The 20,313-nt window shown below is 41.2% G+C and overlaps 1 protein-coding gene across 3 annotated transcripts in view; it reads right to left on the bottom strand.

Moving 5' to 3' along the window:
• Positions 1-544: 544 nt before the first annotated feature.
• EIF2AK2 (eukaryotic translation initiation factor 2 alpha kinase 2) overlaps positions 545-20,313 on the bottom strand; it is a 40,944-nt gene continuing 21,175 nt past the window's right edge. For all 3 annotated transcript variants that reach the window (XM_066378501.1, XM_066378502.1, XM_066378500.1), the window contains exons 8-16: positions 18,110-18,144; positions 17,551-17,613; positions 15,340-15,462; positions 13,947-14,069; positions 11,277-11,454; positions 4,786-4,914; positions 3,352-3,453; positions 1,625-1,678; positions 545-1,547 (exon numbers count right to left, since the gene is read on the bottom strand). In XM_066378501.1, the coding sequence (XP_066234598.1) occupies positions 1,413-1,547; positions 1,625-1,678; positions 3,352-3,453; positions 4,786-4,914; positions 11,277-11,454; positions 13,947-14,069; positions 15,340-15,462; positions 17,551-17,613; positions 18,110-18,144 (942 nt within the window). In that variant the 3' untranslated portion in view covers positions 545-1,412. The remainder of the gene's footprint in view (positions 1,548-1,624; positions 1,679-3,351; positions 3,454-4,785; positions 4,915-11,276; positions 11,455-13,946; positions 14,070-15,339; positions 15,463-17,550; positions 17,614-18,109; positions 18,145-20,313) is intronic.

Raw genomic sequence — 20,313 nt, 5'->3', positions numbered from 1 at the left:
TGTAAACCCTGTGCCAGTCCACTTCAGTAGAAAAGGATCCCACCCCGCCAGACGGACCGTTTTCTATGCTCAGCTATTGGCTTATCTGAAAGTTATCTCTTTAAAGTGTTTGTTAGAATTAGATACAAAATGTATGTAAGAGGAGAAGAATAACTGGAAGCACTAGTGGACTCAACATCCAGTTTAAGAAAACTGTACCTTTAAATCCACTTCTCCTGTCTCATCACTCCCATCCCTCCTCAGAGACAACCACTGTTAGGATTTAATATTTCTCATATATTTTCTTCTCTTTATTGTTTTACCACATTTGTTTGGATTCCTAAATAAGATGATTTAATTTGTATGTTCTGGAACTTAATATAAAGGGAATAATTCTGTATATATTTTCTGCTAACTTGTTTTGTTGCTTAACATAACATCGTTCCTGAGAGACATGTTATTACATTTAGCTATAATTCCTTTATTTTCACTGCTATTTAGTATTCCAATGTGAATGTAATACAATGTATGTATCCACTTTTTCTCTTGAAGGACCGTAGTGTTGTTTTCTGTTCCCTTGACTTTTTTTTTTTTTTGTATTTCTCTGAAGCTGGAAACCGGGAGAGACAGTCAGACAGACTCCCGCATGCGCCCGACCAGGATCTACCCGGCACGCCCACCAGGGGCGACGCTCTGCCCACCAGGGGGCGATGCTCTGCCCCTCCGGGGCGTCGCTCTGCCGTGACCAGAGCCACTCTAGCGCCTGGGGCAGAGGCCATCTTTGCTCCAATGGAGCCTTGGCTGTGGGAGGGGAAGAGAGAGACAGAGAGGAAGGAGGGGGAGGGGTTGAGAAGCAAATGGGCGCTTCTCCTGTGTGCCCTGGCCAGGAATCGAACCAGGGTCCCCCGCACGCCAGGCCGGCGCTCTACCCCTGAGCCAACCGGCCAGGGCCCTGTTCCCTTGACTTTTACAAACGGGATTTCTATGAACATTCTCTTGGCACGTATGTAGGAATGGAACTGATGGCTTTCATGGTATATACACATTTAACTTGACTACAGGATACCAAATTATTTTTCAAAGTGATTATATATAACATCTTTTTATGGTTACTATTTTTCTCCAACTGGCTTGTCAGCTACTTAAGATAGGGAAAGAGCTTATTTTTTGGCCTAGAAACAATGGACATTTAATAAATATTCATTAATTGATATAAAAAATTGAGGGATTTTTTTTTTCATCTTCATGATCAAGACACATCTGGGGCAAAATCAAATGTAAAAATGTTTTTTCCAAGTTAAAAAGTGTAAACCATTCTACAAATGTAGAAAAAAGGGAAAAATGAAAAAAACAGGTAAATATCATCAATATTCCCCAACAGATTTTAGACAGTTACAAGAAAACCGAACAGGAGACGGACGCAGGACACCTTCTTAGAAAGGTGCTGTGTTTGTGTTTCGCATCTTGTTCTCCGCAACGTTATTCCACTCCGTCAGAGTCGTCAGTATTTCACAGGCGGTAGGTCGTTTCTTGGGGTCCACTGAGAGTAATTTCTGTAGAAGACTTTTCTGTAATGATAGAAACAGTCATTATGAAGACATAAAACATTAAAATAATAAAATTCTGATTATTTTCAAGTGCTTACTTCTTTGCCATCAAATATATCTGGGACACAACCCTTCCTTAGATCTTCAAAAATCTGAAAAATAAAACATACATATACATACATTCATTAGGGAATTATTCACTTGGGAGGAAAACCAAACTTAGGAAGCACAACAAGCTGGTGATACCCTAAATCTAGGATATTTTTATATCTATGGAAAGTCTCTTTAGCCGAGAAGCTAGCAGAACTCCCTTTACCCACTCTGTCCTATCTAATAACCATCTTCAACATTACATGTTTAAGTGTTAAGAGCATCATATGCCTTATCTTCCCTCATCCTGGAGCCCGATCCTGTTTTTATTGTTTTTTAGGTGAGAGGAGGGTAGATAGTGAGGCAGACTCCTGCATATACCCTGACTGGGGTCCACTCAGCAACCCCATCTAGGGCCAATGCTCAAGTTCTAAGTTATTTTTAGCACCTGAGGCTGATGTGCTGGGATCAACCAAGCTATCCTCAGCACCCAGGGCCATGCTCAAACCAACTGAGCCATTGGCTGTGGGAGGGGAAGAGAGAGAGAAGCAGAAAGTTGCTTTTCCTGTATGCCCTAACCAGGAATCAAACCTGGGATGTTCATACACTGGGCCGACACTGAACTCAATTGATATCAATTTTTCGGGGGTGGCCGACACTGGGATGTCTATACACTGAACGGCCAGCCAGGATGTTCAAGTCCTATCCAATAGGTATTTTCGTTACCCCTGTTTTACAGAGAAGGCTGATAACTCCAAGTTAAGTCCCCTTTAGTGAGCGTCAGGCTAGGAGATACAGTTGCATAATGCATTTTGTGGCTCCCCACTGCCTTCACAAGAAAGTCCACATTCTTGCCTTAATTTAGCCCAACATGTCTTTCCAAACCCATCAACCAACACTTCCTTATAGCTTATATACGCCAATAAAAATATCAGACTCTGCCGAATATTCCCAAACACACTCTGCACATCTCTGTCACCATACTGGAATCACCTTCTCTATTTGGGACTATTAGAAGCCAACCAACCCTTTAGAGCTCTGCTTCAACCCCTCCATGAAACCTAAATCCCCACAGCTGGAAAGATCTCCTCCTAGCTGCTCCCCTAAAACTTCAAGCCTTCTCCAACATTTACAGCATTCTCATATAGTACCTTCCATTCTAGAATATGAGCTCCTTGAGAACAGGGGACATACTCATTTTCATAATCCCTGTAGCATTTAGCTCAGTGTTTTACACCAAGCAGGCAATCAAAATTCTACTGACTTATTCAAATAGAAAGGAACAGCTATGGTTTTATGATATGCACACGCCTTTCAAATAAAAACTCAAAGTTTTTGGTCTTTAACAAAAAGGGGTTTTTGTTTGTTTTAATTTTTCAATTACAGATGACCTACAATATTCAGTCTCGATACAGCTTTTCCTTTGTATCCTTAGCTGTAGGAGTTCAGTTCAGCTAGTCCCCGGGTAGTTCCCAAGTGTGGCTGTTCTAGACTTCAGCGGGGATTTTGATGTAGTCATGAGGAGGTGGGCACAGAGTTTACCGCTCCCTACATGGACCAAACTTCCAACAAAAAGTTTTGGTCCAACCGTGAAAGAGATAAAAGCCGTATTTCATTTGCAGTCAATACTAATGTGTTCAAGCCCATCCTTACATGACGGTAGTAACTCTGGCAGCACTTTGAAGAATATGGCCAATAATTTTTGTTGCTAAATTTTTTCTGTAAGATTATTTACCTTCCTCATTTCCGACCGTGTGGGACATATGTAAAGAAGCTCTGCAAGGATTAGCCCTAAAGCAAAGATGTCCACTTCATTTCCATAGTCTGGTGAAGAGACCTAACGAGACCAAAATATATTCATATGTCATTCACCCAATACAAATACCCATGCCTTCTGAAGAGAAAACAGTTATCTGACTAAAATATATAACAGTGTATGTTTGTTAGCAAGATCTCTGGAGTCCAACTGCCCAAGTTCAAATCTCTGTCACTAACTAGCTGATTCACCTGTGTTAATTAACCATCAACATGGGAATAATCTCAACCATAAAATGGGGATAACAACAGTTTCAACCTCAGAGTTTGGTTGTGGGGGTAAACAAGATGGGTCAGCGGAAACAGTTAAAATAGCTCCAAACATTGCAATAAAGCAAGTCACGTGATCTTTTTGGTTTCCTAAAAAAACAACCCGGCCTGACCAGATGGTGGTGCAGTGGATAGAGCATCGGCCTGGGATGCAAAGGACCCACGTTCAAGACCCCAAGATCGTTGGCTTAAGCACAGGCTCACCAGTTTGAGCGTGGGGTCTCTGGCTTGAGCACGAAATCATAGACATAACCCCATTGTCACTGGTTTGAGCCCAAAGGTTGCTGGCTTGGCTGTACCCTCACTCCCCATCAAGGTACATATAAGAAAGCAATTGATTAACAACTACGATGAACAACTAAGGTGCCACAATGAAGAACTGATGCTTCTCATCTCTCTCCCTTGTTTGTCCGTCTCTCTCACAAAACAAAACAATACAAAACAAACAAAAAACCCCACAATGTACATTAATTTAAAATGCATTATTGCTAAAAAAATGCTAACCCTCATCCGAGCCTTAAGAGAGTGGCACAGCTATACGTATTTCGGTGTACATTATAGTTATTAAAAGGAGTGTCAGATCTACTTGTACTGATACAGAAAAATTATGATGCATAGTTGAGTAAAAAAAATCCAGTCACAAAAGACCATTATAGTATTCCAGTAAAAAATCTATGTGTATGTATATATATTTTTGTGTAAGAAAGTCTGTGTAAATACGTGTATTTGTATATGTATATAAGTTTACCTAAAATGATCCTAAAGGATAAATGTGATGACTGGGAGTGGAACACACAGCACGGTGTATAGAGATGTGCTGCAGAACTGAGCACCTGAAACCTGTACAATTATATTAACCCGTGTCGCCCCATTACACTCAATTTAAAAGTAAAAATTTAATATTTTTTAAAAAGGATCAACAACAAACTGTAGTTCAAGTAAAAGTATAAAGGAAGGTTAATTATCCATTTTTGTTCCATTTACTTCTATACTGTTTTGATTTTATCAAAGGTGTCTTATTTTTATAATTTTTTAAAAATTGAAAGAAGTAAAAAAAAAATAAGAGAAAGAACAGGGACCTCACCTGTTCTGGGCTCATGTACAGTGGAGTTCCCCTATTACTTGTCCGCTTTTCATCATATTTCTGGAATGTTACGAGTCCAAAGTCTCCAATCTTTATTTTGTTATTATTTACTAAAAATATGTTACTTGGCTACAGAAAAAGAAAAGAATATTTAATTTTTTAAATAAGTACCAATATGACAGACTGGTATCAAATATCCAAATCATATTTTATAATAGCTATTTTTAAAATTATATTATTTATTGATTTTTAGACAAAGAGGAAGGGAGAGACAGACAAAACATCCACCTGTTCCTGTATGTGCCCTGACCAGGGATCAAACTGGCAACCTCTGCACTTCAGGATGAGGTTTCTAACCAACCGGGCTATCCAGCCAGGGCAGCAATGGCTATTTTTATATTTACTTACAGGGGTGGGAAAAGTAGGTTTACCATTGTTTGTATGGAAAATAATACAATAATTAATAAATAATATTTAAAAATAAACTGTTTCGTGTATTCACAATGGTAAACCTACTTCTGTTGGCCCCTGGGTAAGGCATTTACCCTTACATAGGGAGCCCAAAATAAACATTTAATATCACAGGTCTTTAAAATACCAGTTGAGGAAGTCAGGACTTCTCTATAAGCAGAGAAGACTTATGGCAGAGCGGCCTTCTAATATCTGGAGAGCTGTTTGGTAGAGGTGGATTCATTCTGCATGGTCCCAGGGGATAAATCCAGGACTAGAGGGTGGGGACGAAAAGATCTGCTGTAGCGTAACCTAAATATATATACTCACAGCGTGATTCAAAGAATGGGAGTTCACGAGTCCCCTCTCCCAGGAAGTATACAAGAAAAACTAGACATCCACTGAGTGGAAATGTTGCCAATATGAGTCCAGGATTTGATGGAGTTTCAAGGAGACACCCTTAAGATCCCTTCGAAATTTGAGATTCTTAGGATGGCTCTCTTCCCAGTAATGCTGCAGGATATCATGTGCAGACTTTCTTGTGGCTTCCTTGATATCAATTTTTTCAGGCCTCTGACAACTTCAAAAACACACCCCCTCTACCTTTGAAGGCATACCAAGTTAACTGGAAGCTGATAACTAGCACTGAAGTGTTTTTCCATGTAATTCTTTGAGCACATTGAAAAAAATCAAAGGAACAACAGAATAAGGGGCGTACATCCTTTCCACAAATTTGTAGACAGTACTGACCAATATTCTAAAAGACTATGAAAGCAGATGGTTATCAAGGAGGAAATTAGTATTTTGGCATTGTTGAAAAGACTAGACTTTCAATACAGTGTTGGGCTACACATTCACACAGAGACCTCATGTACCAGCACTTACAAAAGGGCCATAATAAAGGGGCTGAAAGAGAAATCAGCACAGGACGGCTGAAAGAGGAGCTTTCAAGTAGCCAGCCTAATAAGGTGTACATAGAAATTAACAGCTGGATCGACATAATGGACAATGAGAGTGGAACCTAACACCAATGTGCGTGGGTGGGTGGGGAGAGAAAATGTGCCAATCTAATTCCAGTGACAGTGCAGGAATGTGTTGGGTTGGCAAGTGCGACCGCTAGTCCCACACGAGGCTGTAACTTGACTAGAGAAACAGGAGGTGACACGTGCGATGCTGTGCAAACATGTAAGCTGGATAGGATGATGTGGTAAGAATATCAGACTGCTTACTTATTGTTCATTAAAAAGAAAAAGAAAAACAGTAATGCCATATTTTGTCTAATCAGTTACAATATGCTTCGGAAAAATGTTGGGTTGTAGGGCATTAAAAAACAGGGCCAATTTTACATAGAAGTACAAAAATAAGGGTTGATGATCAGGCTGAGGATGAACAAAGAAGCATGGGCCTCACGGGACTGAACCTCCAAGGACCGCATGTCCTCACTCCAGAAACTTCTATGTCCCTCCTCCAGAGCCTTTGGTCTAGTTCCTAAGATTCCGACAGAAAGTGGTAAGCACTGGTAGACTTCACTTAATGGGCTTTAGTGGGTCAAGATCATTCCCTGGCAAAGCCACCTGCAGCTGGTGCTTTGTGAGGCATCACCAAAAAAAAAGCATGCCTTTGTTTGCACCCTAGCTCAGATGCAAGACAGCAACAGTAGCAGTGAAGGTGGAACAGCTGTAGAAGATGGAAGAAGGCTCAGTAGCATTAAAATCTGACCTTCGAGCACAGAGATAGAGCAGACAATCACTGCAAACACACAAAAGAAAACATCAGTCTATGACAGTGGTTCTCAAAGTGTGCGCCCTAGAAGATTTCCAGGTGCGCCCTATTGTATTCCAGAGAAATATGTGCCTGTTAGGGACCAGAAAACCAACAGGGTTTTTGGAGTTTAGATTTTTGGAGGATAGAGGTGTGGAGAATTGGCTGTAAGCTGACAGTCTGCCCAACTCCCCACCTCACTTGCCTGATTAGGTTGCAAAAGGCTGTTAAGCTGTGGTGCTGGAATGTTTACACTACCCTCCATGTTCCCCAGAAAGACTGGAGGCAAGTTCCTTCTATCCTTTGTTTGGTGTAAAGTTCAGATGATTTGTATGGTGGGGCTTTTGGATTGATGATTAAACATAAGGAATTGTCTCTTGAAGCCTTTTGGATTTCTATAAAAGAATATGTGGCAATATCTAAAAAAGCTTTGAACATTTTACTACAATTTTCAGCATCCTATTTATGTGAATTAGGATTCTCTACCCTCAACACAATTAAGAGTAAAAAGAGAGGAATTCTTCAATGTATTGACAAGGAAATGAGAGTTTGCCTTTCAAATATATGCTCAAACATTGAAGAAATCACTAGGACACATCAGGCTCATGTTTCTCATAAACAAAAGAATGAAAAAAACTTAACACATTTGCGCCAGGACCTGCCAAATTTACTAAATCTTACTAAAAATGAATGTATCTATATATATAAGAAGATAACTTTTTTGTCATTTTTAAATTTTTTAACCCCTCTTTTTTATGAATTCTAAAAAGCATAACAAAAAATATAACATAAAAATGTTTTTTAATGTCAGAATGAATTTAATTTTGTCGTATTTATTTTGTTAATTACCATAAAAGCACGCTTGGACTTTACATTTTTTCTTTATATTTGACTTAATTATTATAACATATTTCTCAGAAATTTGTATATAGTGCACCTACAATTATTTGTAGGATTTTAAATGCGTCCTGACTTCAAAAAGTTGGAGATCCACTGGTCTATGACATGGGCACAGGCAGTGTGAGAAGTATAAGAGAGGAGAAGGAAAAGGCAGACGTCCAGTCAGCAGCAGACAGAAATGCACTAGTTCATCATGAGGACAGGATGGGAAACAATACCCAAATTACTCCTTTAACTCTATATATGATTTATTCCAAAGTGAAAGTATAGCCATTCTAAATTTATCTTTTTGAACGTAGTCCTTATTGTTATGTTCCAACTTCAAAGAGTACCTTTAGATATTGTTAAAGAGAGACACTGGAACTAGGTAGACTCCAACAGGAAGGCATCAGACATTCACCCCCTGGGCCAACCAAGGAGACAATATGGTTTAAGGGCCACTTACTCCTATCAAGGCCCAACAAACAACTATCTGTGTAAGTGCTTATTTTACTCAAGGAAATTTTTACTTTGTTCCTCCTTCCCGGTGTTCTAGATAGGGATGGAGAAGCAGATAGCCAAGATCCATAAAACAAGGCTTCTGCCTCATTCAGAGTGATCTGGAAAGGCTAAATATAGGAACTGGAATGAAGGGGTCAGGCAGAAGAGCATTCAGAATATGAGCAAAGGTTCAGTGACAGGATTCAGAATGGCTAGTTTATGATGACAGCAGGCAAATCATAGAGCATAGAATATGGGGGAGAGACTGAAAGTTGTTCTATCTCTCTCTTCTTTTGCTTTGAAGAGATGGAAAAACTGCTCATCAAGATCATGTAGGATGCTGGGAAAACAGAAGAAAATGAAAATACAAAGGTGTGCTGCATACTCCAAGATTTGGATTGTTGCAGTTTTCCAATCATGAGACAGAGGTGTCTAAATGCCATAAAAATTCTAGACTCTGGACCTAGTAGTTGTGACTACCCTCAAGAATTATGGCTGATGATCTGGCTGGTTGGCTCAGTGGTAGACTGTCGGCCTGGCATGTGGAAGTCCTGGGTTCAGTTCCTGGTCAGGGCACACAGGAGAAGTGACCATCTGCTTCTCCACCCCTCCCCTTTCTCCCTCTCTCTCTCTCTTCTCCTCTCAGTCATGGCTCAATTGGTTCGAGCAAAGTAGGCCTTGGGCACTGAGGATGGCACCATGGCCTCTGCCTCAGGCACTAAAAAAAAAAAAATGGCTCCATTGCTGAGCAATGGCTCCAGATGGGCAGAGTATCGCACCCTAGTGGGTTTGTCTGGTGGATCCCTATTGGGGCACATGCAGGAGTCTGTATCTCTGCCTCCCCTCCTCTAACTAAAATATATATATTTTAAAAAAGTAATGGCTGAAATCCCTCTACTGGGTATATACCCCAAAAACTCAGAAACATTGACTTGTAAAGACACATGCAGCCCCATGTTCATTGCAGCATTGTTCACAGTGGCCAGGACATGGAAACAACCAAAAAGCCCATCAATAGATGACTGGATAAAGAAGATGTGGCACATATACACCATGGAATACTACTCAGCCATAAGAAATGATGACATCGGATCATTTATAGCAAAATGGTGGGACCTTGACAACATTATACGGAGTGAAATAAGTAAATCAGAAAAAACCAGGAACTGCATTTTTCCATACATAGATGGGACATAAAAGTGAAACCAAGAGACATTGATAAGAGTGTGGTGGTTACGGGGGGGAGGGAGGAGAGGGAGAGGGAAGGGGGAGGGGGAGGGGCACAGAGAGAACTAGATAGAGGGTGACAGGTCAATCTGACTTTGGGTGATGGGTATGCAACATAATTGAACTTTAAGATAACCTGGACATGTTGTCTTTGAATATATGTATCTTGATTTACTGATGTCACCCCATTAAAAATAAATAAAAGGAAAAAAAAAAAAAAAAAAAAAAGTAATGGCTGAGAAACCAGGAGGACCCATGTTCCCAAAGCCATAGTCACCAGAGTCCCTTCTGCCTCTCAGACAAGCCTTAGTAGCAGCAGAGGCAAGGAGAGAGCACTCAGCTGGCTGTGTCAGCCACAGTAATTATCTGCATGGAAATATTCAGTATACTAAAGCTACTACTGTTTACAACTGGAATATGACTACCAGCCAGATAGCACCAGAAGTGAATGAGCTCCTTCCTATGGAGAGCTCAGCAGCTTGATAAGCTTACTCTATGGGCAAGTTCTATATCTAGTCTCACTTTAGAGGATCAGAGAAATTGTTTCTTCATGACTGCCAAATAATTCTAAAACTTGAAATGACAGATTTTATTTTATTTTTTTATTTTTTTATTTTTTTATTCAGTGAGAGGAAGAGAGGCAGAGACAGACTCCCATATGTACTCTGACTGGGATCCATCACAAGTAAACCCACTAGGGGGCAATGATATGTGTATCTGGGTTGTTGCTCCATTGCTCAGCAACTCAGCTCTTCATAGCACCTGAGGCGAGGCCATGAAGCCATCTTCAGTGCCTTGAGCCAACTCACTCTAATCCAGCCATAGCTGAAGGGGAAGAGAGAGAGAGACAGAGAGAGAGGGAGAGAGAGAGAGAAGCAAGAGGGAAAAGGGTGGAGAAGCAGATAGTTGTTTCTCCTGTATGCCCTGACTGGGAATTGAACCTGGGAACCACACACTGGGCTGATGCTCTACCCCTGAGCCAACTGGCCAGGACTGATAGATTTAAAAATTATTAAATTGCCTGCCCTGTGGGGGCACAGTGGATAAAGCATCGACCTGGAATACTGAGTTCACCAGTTAGAAACCTTGTGTTTGCCCAGTAAGGCATATACAGGAAGCAACTACTACAGGTTGATGCTCCCCACTTCTCCCCGCCCCCACCCTCTCCTATCTATAAAAATCAACAAATTAACAATTTTTAAATTATTATATTTATCAGCCTGACCAGGCAGTGGCACAGTGAATAGAACATCGAACTGGGATGCAGAGGACCCATGTTAGAAACCCCAAGGTTGCTGGCTTGAGTGCGGGATCACCAGCTTGAATGCAGGGTCACTGGCTTAAGCATGGGATCATAGACATGACTCCATGGTCACTGGCTTGAAGCCCAAGGTCGCTGGCTTGAGTCCAAGGTCACTAGCTTGAGCAAGGGGTCACTCCCTCTGCTGTAGCACCCTGGTCAAAGCACATATGAGAAAGCAATCAATGAACAACTAAGGTGCCACAACAAAAGAATTGGTGCTTCTCATCTTTCTCCCTTCCTGTCTGTCTGTTCCTATCTGTCCCTCTCTCTGATTCTGTCTCTGTCAAAAAAAAAAAAAAAATATATATATATATATATATACACATATATATTATTTATTAATTTCTAACACAGCACATTTTTCACTTACCTTAAGATCTCTATGAATTAAATTTTTTGAATGTAAATAATTCACTCCTACTACTATTTGTTTAAATAATTCCAAAGACAAGCATTTGTTTGGTTCTTTGTCTCTTCTGTTGTCAATCCATTGTTCCAATGTCCCTTTATCACAGAATTCCATTTGGATGAAAAGGCACTCAATTGATCTGGATATAAAAGTCACAGAAAAAGAACAATAAAAATGAATATATAAAAAATACATTTCGGCCCTGGCCGGTTGGCTCAGCGGTAGAGCGTCAGCCTGGCGTGCGGGGGACCTGGGTTCGATTCCCAGCCAGGGCACACAGGAGAAGCGCCCATTTGCTTCTCCACCCCCCCTCCTTCCTCTCTGTCTCTCTTTTCCCCTCCCACAGCCAAGGCTCCATTGGAGCAAAGATGGCCTGGGCGCTGGGGATGGCTCCTTGGCCTCTGCCCCAGGCGCTAGAGCGTCGCCCCCTGGTGGGCGTGCCAGGTGGATCCTGGTCGGGCGCATGCAGGAGTCTGTCTGACTGTCTCTCCCCGTTTCCAGCTTCAGAGAAATACAAAAAAAAAAAAAAAATACATTTCCTTTCTAAAATTATACCTTCTCTTCTTAAGTGTAAAATATGCCTGAAAACAAATCTAAATAAATAATTTAAATCAAAATATAATAAACCATTTATATCTATTTTTGGTGGGGTTTTTTTTTGTTGTTTTTTTGAAGTAAGAAGTGGGCAGGCAGAGAGACAGACTCCCGCATGCTTCCCGACCAGGATCCACCCAGCATGCCCACAAGGGGGCGATGCTCTGCCCACGTGGAGCATTGCTCCATTGCAACCAAAGCCATTATAGCGCCTGAAGCAGAGGCCATGACGCCATCCTCAGTGCCCAGGCCAACTTTGCTCCAATGGAGCCTTGGCTGCAGGAGGGGAAAAGAGAGAGAGGGAGAAAAAAGAGGGGGAAGGATGGAGAAGTAGATGGGTGCTTCTCTTTTGTTCCTTGGCCAGGAATCGAACCCGGGACTTCCACACGCCAGGCTGATGCTCAGCTACTGAGCCAACTGGCCTGGGCGGCCATTTATTTAAGTTCCCTGATGTCCACAGCTTTATTTGTTTAGCTAATTTATGAAGTCTAACCCTGTCTATTCTTTAGTGCTGAAGGTCCCTGATCAACTTTCTAAAAGACAGGAATGAAAACTATACAACAGAATTGCAGAAAACCAAATTTATTTATTTATTTTTTTGTGACAGAGACAGCTAGGGCCAGACAGACAGGAAGGGAGAGAGATGAGCAGCATCAATTCTTTGTTGCGGCACCTTAGCTGTTAATTGATTGCTTCCTCATATGTGCCCTGACGAGAGGAGGGGGGGCACTACAGTAGACTGAGTGACCCCTTGCTCAAGCCAGTGACCTTGGGCTCAAGCTGGTGAGCCTTGCTCAAACCAGATGTGCCTGCACTCAAGCTGGCGGCCTCAGGGTTTCTAATCTGGGTCCTCCACATCCCAGTCTGACACTCTATCCACTGTGCTACTGCCTGGTCAGGCCCAAATTTTAGTATTATATAAAGTAATTTTAAAATATTTTAATTCACCATCAATCTACTGAGCATCTATTTTGTAAAAGGCACAGATCAGGTACCTAGAGATGAGAAAATGAGTTAGACACTACCCTTGCTGTCATGGGGATGACATTTTAAAAGAGAGAGGTAAAGGAAAAACAGACCTACAATAATAGCACAAGGATTGGTACTCTAAAAGATATGCCAACAAATTGCTATGAGATATAAGTGGGAGGACTGGTTTTGCTAACCATGTTTTGTTATTTGTTTTTTCTGAAATAAGTTGGCCTCATTATTAATTTATATTCTTTGACATATGTTGGCTAGAAAATAGAAAGAGGTAGCCAAGAATTTGCATAAAAATGAAATCCTATGTGCTGACAGTCAAGAACTCCTGAAACAGATGACAATGTTCTCAGTACACGGGATGGAGACTGGTCTGGGGTCAGGAGATGATTAATGATCAGGCCCACAATTGCCTCAGCATTGCAGTGACCAAGGAACGTCCCCAAGAAACACTGGGTGAGTTTGAAAGCAGTGCCAGCTCGTTAGAACCGTCCAGCCCTTTGGCAGCGAATGACCTGAGACAAAACGTAACCGGTGCAAGGGGAGGTGCCCCATCACAGCTCATGGTCTTAAAATTATTTTCACTACCATAACCAGTTTCGGTGCCGTTGCATTTGAAAGAGGCCCCTTGACTGCTTCTACCAATCAAGGGCCCGAGAGAGGAAGAGACAAGTGCTGGCAGCTGAGGAGGGCCCTCCAACTGCAGCATCTACGAGTTGTTCACTTCCTTCTCAAGACGGCACTGACAGCCTACACCGAAGTCGGGGCATATGAGCCACGTATCCAAGAAACAACGGAGTCAGGAAAGCTAAACCAAAGATTCTGAAAAACAGCTGAGGACAGGGAAAAAAAATATTTGAAAATAAGTTTGGGGCAAGGAGAGAAAGGAAAAGATTATTCATTGTCTTCTTTTCTGCAGAATGGAGACATAACTGTCCCAAACAGTGTTTGTGGTTGTGGTTATTAAATTTATTAATAAATGGCCTTATTCAATGGCCCACACATACTCAATGACATTTTCCACCATTATGGCTATGAGAATTTCTTTTTAGTTACCTTTTTCTGCCGCTTTCATCATAAATATCATCAATGCCACTCCAACTATGATAGTAGCGAACAATATTGTCATGAAAAAGGTCTGTCAAAACACTTGCTTCCCGTAGTACCTTTTCTTCATTTCTGAAAAGAAACAGGGAACATAAAGTGTCCGTATACATCCTGATAATAACAAAACACCTCCTTTATTAAACAGTTGCCATGGTTCCCACACCGAGTTTTAGAATGAAACCCAGGACCACTGAAAAGGAAAACTGAACATACAGGAAAAAAACAGCCATTTTCATTCTCAACATAAAAGAAAAAAAAACAGTGACTTAAACTATCCCAAACATCAGGCAATTTAAAAGTCATTGGCAGTAGTCTCTGAAATGCCCATAATATAAGTTTTGGTAGCTAATTCACACATTACATTTTGGTTAGACTTGTGTTGAAGTCACTCTGAATATCATCAACAAACCCTACATGGGCAGCAAGGGTAGGTAACCCCGGCAGCAGGAAGCGCCGAGTTCAGAATTTTCAGTGTGTGGCAAAGACACACGAGGGAGAGGGTCTATGCAGAGCAATGGAGACTTCACTGTGCGGGTACAGGAGCTTGACAAGGATATGTAGTCAAGAGTTAAGACAATTCTATGCTAAAAGGATGAAACAAATTTGAAATGTCAAGGATGAGAAAAGATCAACAAAGACTGTACGACTTAAGTTTTTAATTTGACAAATTATTTACATGACATACAATTTGTAAAAATGAAGAAAATGTTACTCGTGTAAATGATGATCCTAGCACAATCAGTTGTTATTTTGGGTTATTTCTTATTGTTTCTTTTATATATGTTTTGATATATTTGTAATTACAGTATGTCATTTTTACTCTGTTTTCATGTTATCTTTACAATTTTCCTTGTGGTTTTGCAATCTGCATAACCAGTGTTTATGTAATCGATTAGTTCCCTCCCTTCCCCCCCTCCATCCCTCCTTTCCTCCATCCTTTCTTTTTTTCAGAGAAGCAGAGAGAGAGAGAGAGAGAGAGAGGAACATTAAGTTGTTCCTGTCTGTGCCCTGACAAGGGAACTGAACCAGCAATCTCCGTTCTCTGGGACGACCAAGCTATCTGGCCAGGGCTTAATTTTTTTAGAGATAGAGAGAGGAAAAGAGAGAGAGGTGAGAGAAAAGGAAGCATTCATTTGCCGTTCCAGCGTCATGCATTCATTGGTTGTTAACCAGGGTAGAGTAAGATCATTTTAGAATAAGCCAAATTCCTGATGGTAGAATAACATTTTTAAGGATGACTGGAAAAAAGTAAATAATATACTACTGAAGAAGACATACATAAAAATATTAATGCAATTCAACGTACCTTCTCATTTAAAATAATAAAACATTTACTACTTACTTTTTATCATATTTAACACGTTTAATAACAAAAGTCTTCCCAATCACGTTCTGTTTTGCTTTGAAAACATGGCCATATCCACCTGAACCAATTGGTCTTATTTCTGAAAAATCCTCGACAAACCTTAAAAGATAAATGCCACTGTTATTCTGAGGTTCGGTGCTAGCTGGCCCCCACACTTCTGCTTTCCCTTAAGGTCACTATTGAAATGGACTGTATAACAAACATGACTCTCCCCTTCTGAGTAAGAAGGGCCCACTTCAGAGAAACCCTTGAATCACAGAGGATAGTTCCTCCCCCACTTCCTCCCAATATACCAGATCACCCCTAGTAGTCACAGTCAACTCCTGGCTGTATAACAGCCATGATAAAAAAAAAAATTATCACAAGTACAGAACTGTAGAAAGAAACATCATGCTGTGCTCCACAGCTGCCACCAAGCTGTTGTAAGAGAAATGAGTGGGTGCTCTGGGCCCGCTAGGCTTGCAGGCCCCACCTTCCATCATGAAGCCCTGCCAGTTCTACCCCTAAAGCACATCAGTGGGGTCTGCCCAGTTTCCCCATCTCTGACATCTTTGCCCCCAGTTCCAGCTTCCATCAGGCTCCTGTGGGACCTTACTGGACACTCCACTTCCTCCTTCTCCACTTGTATACATGATCCACACAGCAACCATGGGATAAAAACTGAGCCTGATCATGTCTCTATTGCCTAACTGCCCATCGCCTAGCTTTACATTCAGCAAGAAACAGAGAGCCCTTCAATAGCCTCCAAGTAGCCACGCGGTTTGGCCCCTGCCTCCCTCTCCGGCTTGTCCCCGGCACAGTGCCCAGGTTCACTGGACTTCCAGCGCACAACCTTCCCTCTGCTCCCTGAACACTCGCCTCACCTGGGCCACCAGCACCTTCCTGCAGGCTCTATCTGCTTTTGCAGAGCCGGGAGCCTCCCACCTGCCTGTGCTGCCTCTTTCTTCAGGCCTCTGACCACAGTTTGAATTACAGACTTTTTCATGTAAATTTTCATCCCCACAAAACTCTGAGAGCAGAGGCTGTTCCATTTGTTCTCACTCACGATCCAATGCTCAGCCCCGTGCCAGCTATATATTAAGTACTTATTCAACATCTATTGAATCTTTATTGGTTTAAAACTCATTTTCAATGCTCCTTTTAGTCAATAGGCCTCCTTTGGGTTTTAGTGGGGGTTTTTTCTTTTTACAGAGAGAGTCAGAGAGAGGGATAGATAGGGACAGACAGGAACTGAGAGAGATGAGAAGTATCAATCATTAGTTTTTTGTTACAACACCTTCAGGGGTCCCAAACTTTTTATACAGGGGGCCAGTTCACTGTCCTTCAGACCGTTGAACTGACCCCAATGAAAGAGATGCCCCTTCTGGAATTGCAGCAGAAGCCAGATAAATGGCCTCAAGGGGCCGCATGCAGCTGGCTGTAGTTTGGGGATGCCTGCTTTAGTTGTTCACTGATTGCTTTCTCATATGTGCCTTCACCCTGAGTGACCCCTTGTTCAAGCCAGGGACCTTGGGTCCAAGCTGGTGAGCTTTGCTCAAACCAGATGAGCCTGCACTCAAGCTGGTGACCTCGGGGTCTCGAACCTGGATCCTCCCCATCCCAGTCTGACGCTCTATCCACTGTGCCACCGCCTGGTAAAGCCTCCTTTGTTTTAGATATTTTTTTATATTATTGTGGTTTTTAAAATTTATTTTTTAATATATGAGGTTGGGTTGACATGGTTCGCCAAACCATAAAGGTTTCAGGTATACAACTCAATATAACGCCGTCTACACACTGCAACCCAAACATATGATCTACCACTGGAGGAACCCTTTTTTGAAAGTGAAATCTGGAGACTGAAAAACAGATTCAAGTGGCTCTATTCTGATTCCTGCAGGAGTATTTTTTAAATCCTGGTTTATAGAAATATTTGCTCTCAATATTAAAAACTTGCATAGATGTCCGAGGAATCCACACAGTATCACAGAGATCTGCACTAACTACCACCGTCCACTGAGATCCGTCTGAACTTGAACTTCACTTCTCCAAGAGACAATGGTCTTTTGTGGGCCTATGTCACACTAATTTAACTGTTCAGGTGGAAAGATAATGCAACCTGTCTGATGTACAACAGTCTCTTATGAAACTTTTGTTGAATAAACAAATATATCTTTGAGCAAATTCTACTTTACAGTTCCCTCTTACCTGGGGTTGCTAGTATGCTTATTTCCTACTACACCAGGAGAGTCAAATTTAGCTGCCAAATTTCTAAAAATAAAGAGAAGAATGTAAAGCTCAAATAAAATTGGAATCAAATATAACTTTTGTTTAGAGTGGGTTCATGCCATGCACTAGTAGGCTTTCTGTTGAGTCAACATTTGATAACATTGGATATTTTTCTTACCCAAGTTACTACACCATTTCTGCCCTACCTGTTTCTCTGCAGAATAATGCACATCTCTTGAAAATACATCTCAAAGCCCACTTCTAAAATAATGCCCTTAACCAATTACTCTAGCAACACTCCCATAGGCCTTTAGGTCTACAGTGCAGTGTATGCATACCAAGATTTCTCTACATATTTAAAATTATTTGTTTGTAGATTTGAGGCTTTTTGTGATCCTTAACCACACTCTCTGCTTTTAAAACTACTCAAATCAGGGTAAGCAATACTCAACCAACACTGAGGACTTCAAGGACTGAAAAAACAGGTCTGAAAGAAAACTTCATTTCAAACCACGGTTCAAGGCATAATGATACTCACATTTTTACCTTCCCCGAATTATTTCTGGGACTGCTCTATAACAAAAGAGAAAGTTTCAAATGAGTAAATCAAGTCTATTGTTTTTTCTTGCTACACTTCATCCTATACTTCTAGCTGGTTCCTCGACCACATTTCTTTGCCCGTAAGACTAACCAATGTATGTACTCTATCTAATCCAGCCCTGTTTCCCAGTTTACTTGGTTATATCAATGTTCTTACCTACAATAGCAACCAGACAGATATGGCAGGAAGGACAAAAAGGGCAATCTCAGGGCACGTTCTGAAGGAGCAGCGACTCTCCAGGTAGAGAATATGGCTTCCCTGAGGATCCTCTGGCCAGCAGAGCTCAGGGAGAAGCTGTGCATCCCAATCATTCGCAGTGCTAATAACCCAGATGGAGCCCAGGGATCTGGCTTAAAATGGCTGCCCAACGGTGAATGATCTGACCACAGGTTAAAAACTGCAATGCTCACAGTTGCATTTTTAGCATAAATAAATAATTTCAATATTTAGCATAAAAGAGGAGTCTTCAGTATAACTCTCAAAGATTAATGTCAATAGCTATTTTTTTGTTCATATTCACTTTTATTCTGATAAAGTTTATGGATTTTTTTTTTACCAATTTAAATACAGTGATACAGAGTAGGGAGCATCAGACTAAGATTTCTTGTGCTCCTATCACTCATTGGCCAGCCTCAGTACTGCCTGATGACTGCACTACGAAGTAATTTAGTTACCCAGGAAGGAAACTCCTTGGCACACCCTCAACTTTACTACATGTTGCCAAATTGTTCTCCAAAATGGTTGTGCTGATTTACATTTCCACCAGCAGTGTATAATAGTTATAACTGGATCACAGCTGTGTCAGCACTTAGTATTGCCACGTTCAAATTTTGCCAGCCTAATGGATTTAAAACGGTATTTAACTGTTATTTTGATTTGCATTCTCCTCGTTACAATGAAGTAAAGAATCTTTCATATGCTCCTTGCCTATTTGGGTTATCTCTGCTCTGAACAGTCTGTGCAGTTCATTTGTACACTTTTCTACTGAGTTGCTTGTCTTTTTCTTATTGATTTGTAGTTCTTTGCAAATGGGATATATTATCACCATAATAATTATCTGATTTTTAAGTTTAGTTCTGATTTTTTTAAAAATGGAAGCAGATCTACATTAATTTTTTTTTATTCATTTTAGAAAGGAGAGAGAGAGAGAAGAGAGAGAGAAGGGGGGAGGAGCAGGAAGCATCAACTCCCATATGTGCCTTGACCAGGCAAGCCCAGGGTTTTGAACCGGCGACCTCAGCATTTCCAGGTCGACGCTTTATCCACTGCGCCACCACAGGTCAGGCCTACATTAATTTTTGAAGTACTGTCTAGTTCAGGGGTCAGGAACCTTTTTGGCTGAGAGAGCCATGAACACCACATCTTTTAAAATGTAATTCCATGAGAGCCATACAACAAGCCATGTAGTTATGCATTATCCAATAAAAATTTGGTGTTGTCCCAGAGGATAGCTGTGATTGGCTCCAGCCACCCACAACCATGAACATGAGCAGTAGGAAATAAATGGATTGTAATACATGAGAATGTTTTATATTTTTAATATCATTTTTTTTATTAAAGATTTGTCTGCAAGCCAGATGCAGCCATCAAAAGAGCCACATCTGGCTCCCAAGCCATGAGTTCCCGACCCCTGGTCTAGTTAGTAGAAAATGAGAAGCCAGATCACAGAAATATATGAGAATATAAAGGTTAGTATGGAGAGAAAGATGGGAGTGAAAAGTAAGGAAATTCAACATATGAAGAACAGGGGTTAATAACAAAAGGAGGGCCTGACCTGTGGTGGCACAGTGGATAAAGCGTCGACCTGGAAATGCTGAGGTCGCCGGTTCGAAACCCTGGGCTTGCCTGGTCAAGGCACATATGGGAGTTGATGCTTCCAGCTCCTCCCCCCCTTTCTCTCTCTCTGTCTCTCCTCTCTCTCTCTCTCTGTCTCTCCCTCTCCTCTCTAAAAACTAATAAATAAATTAAAAAAAAAATAACAAAAGGAGACAGTCAAAGGCTGCCAAATATATATTATTATTTAGTGAGAGGGCAGGAGAGAAAAATAGAAAAATTATGTTTAGGTACTGAAGGTCATTTTTTCTTTTTTGTGACAGAGACAGTGAGAGAGACAGAGAGAGGAACAGATATGGACAGAGAGA

The sequence above is a fragment of the Saccopteryx leptura genome, chromosome 3 (assembly GCF_036850995.1).
Source record: "Saccopteryx leptura isolate mSacLep1 chromosome 3, mSacLep1_pri_phased_curated, whole genome shotgun sequence".
Taxonomy (NCBI): domain Eukaryota; kingdom Metazoa; phylum Chordata; class Mammalia; order Chiroptera; family Emballonuridae; genus Saccopteryx; species Saccopteryx leptura.
Note: the sequence above shows the minus strand (reverse complement) of the source record. Positions and strands in the feature narration are given on the sequence as shown.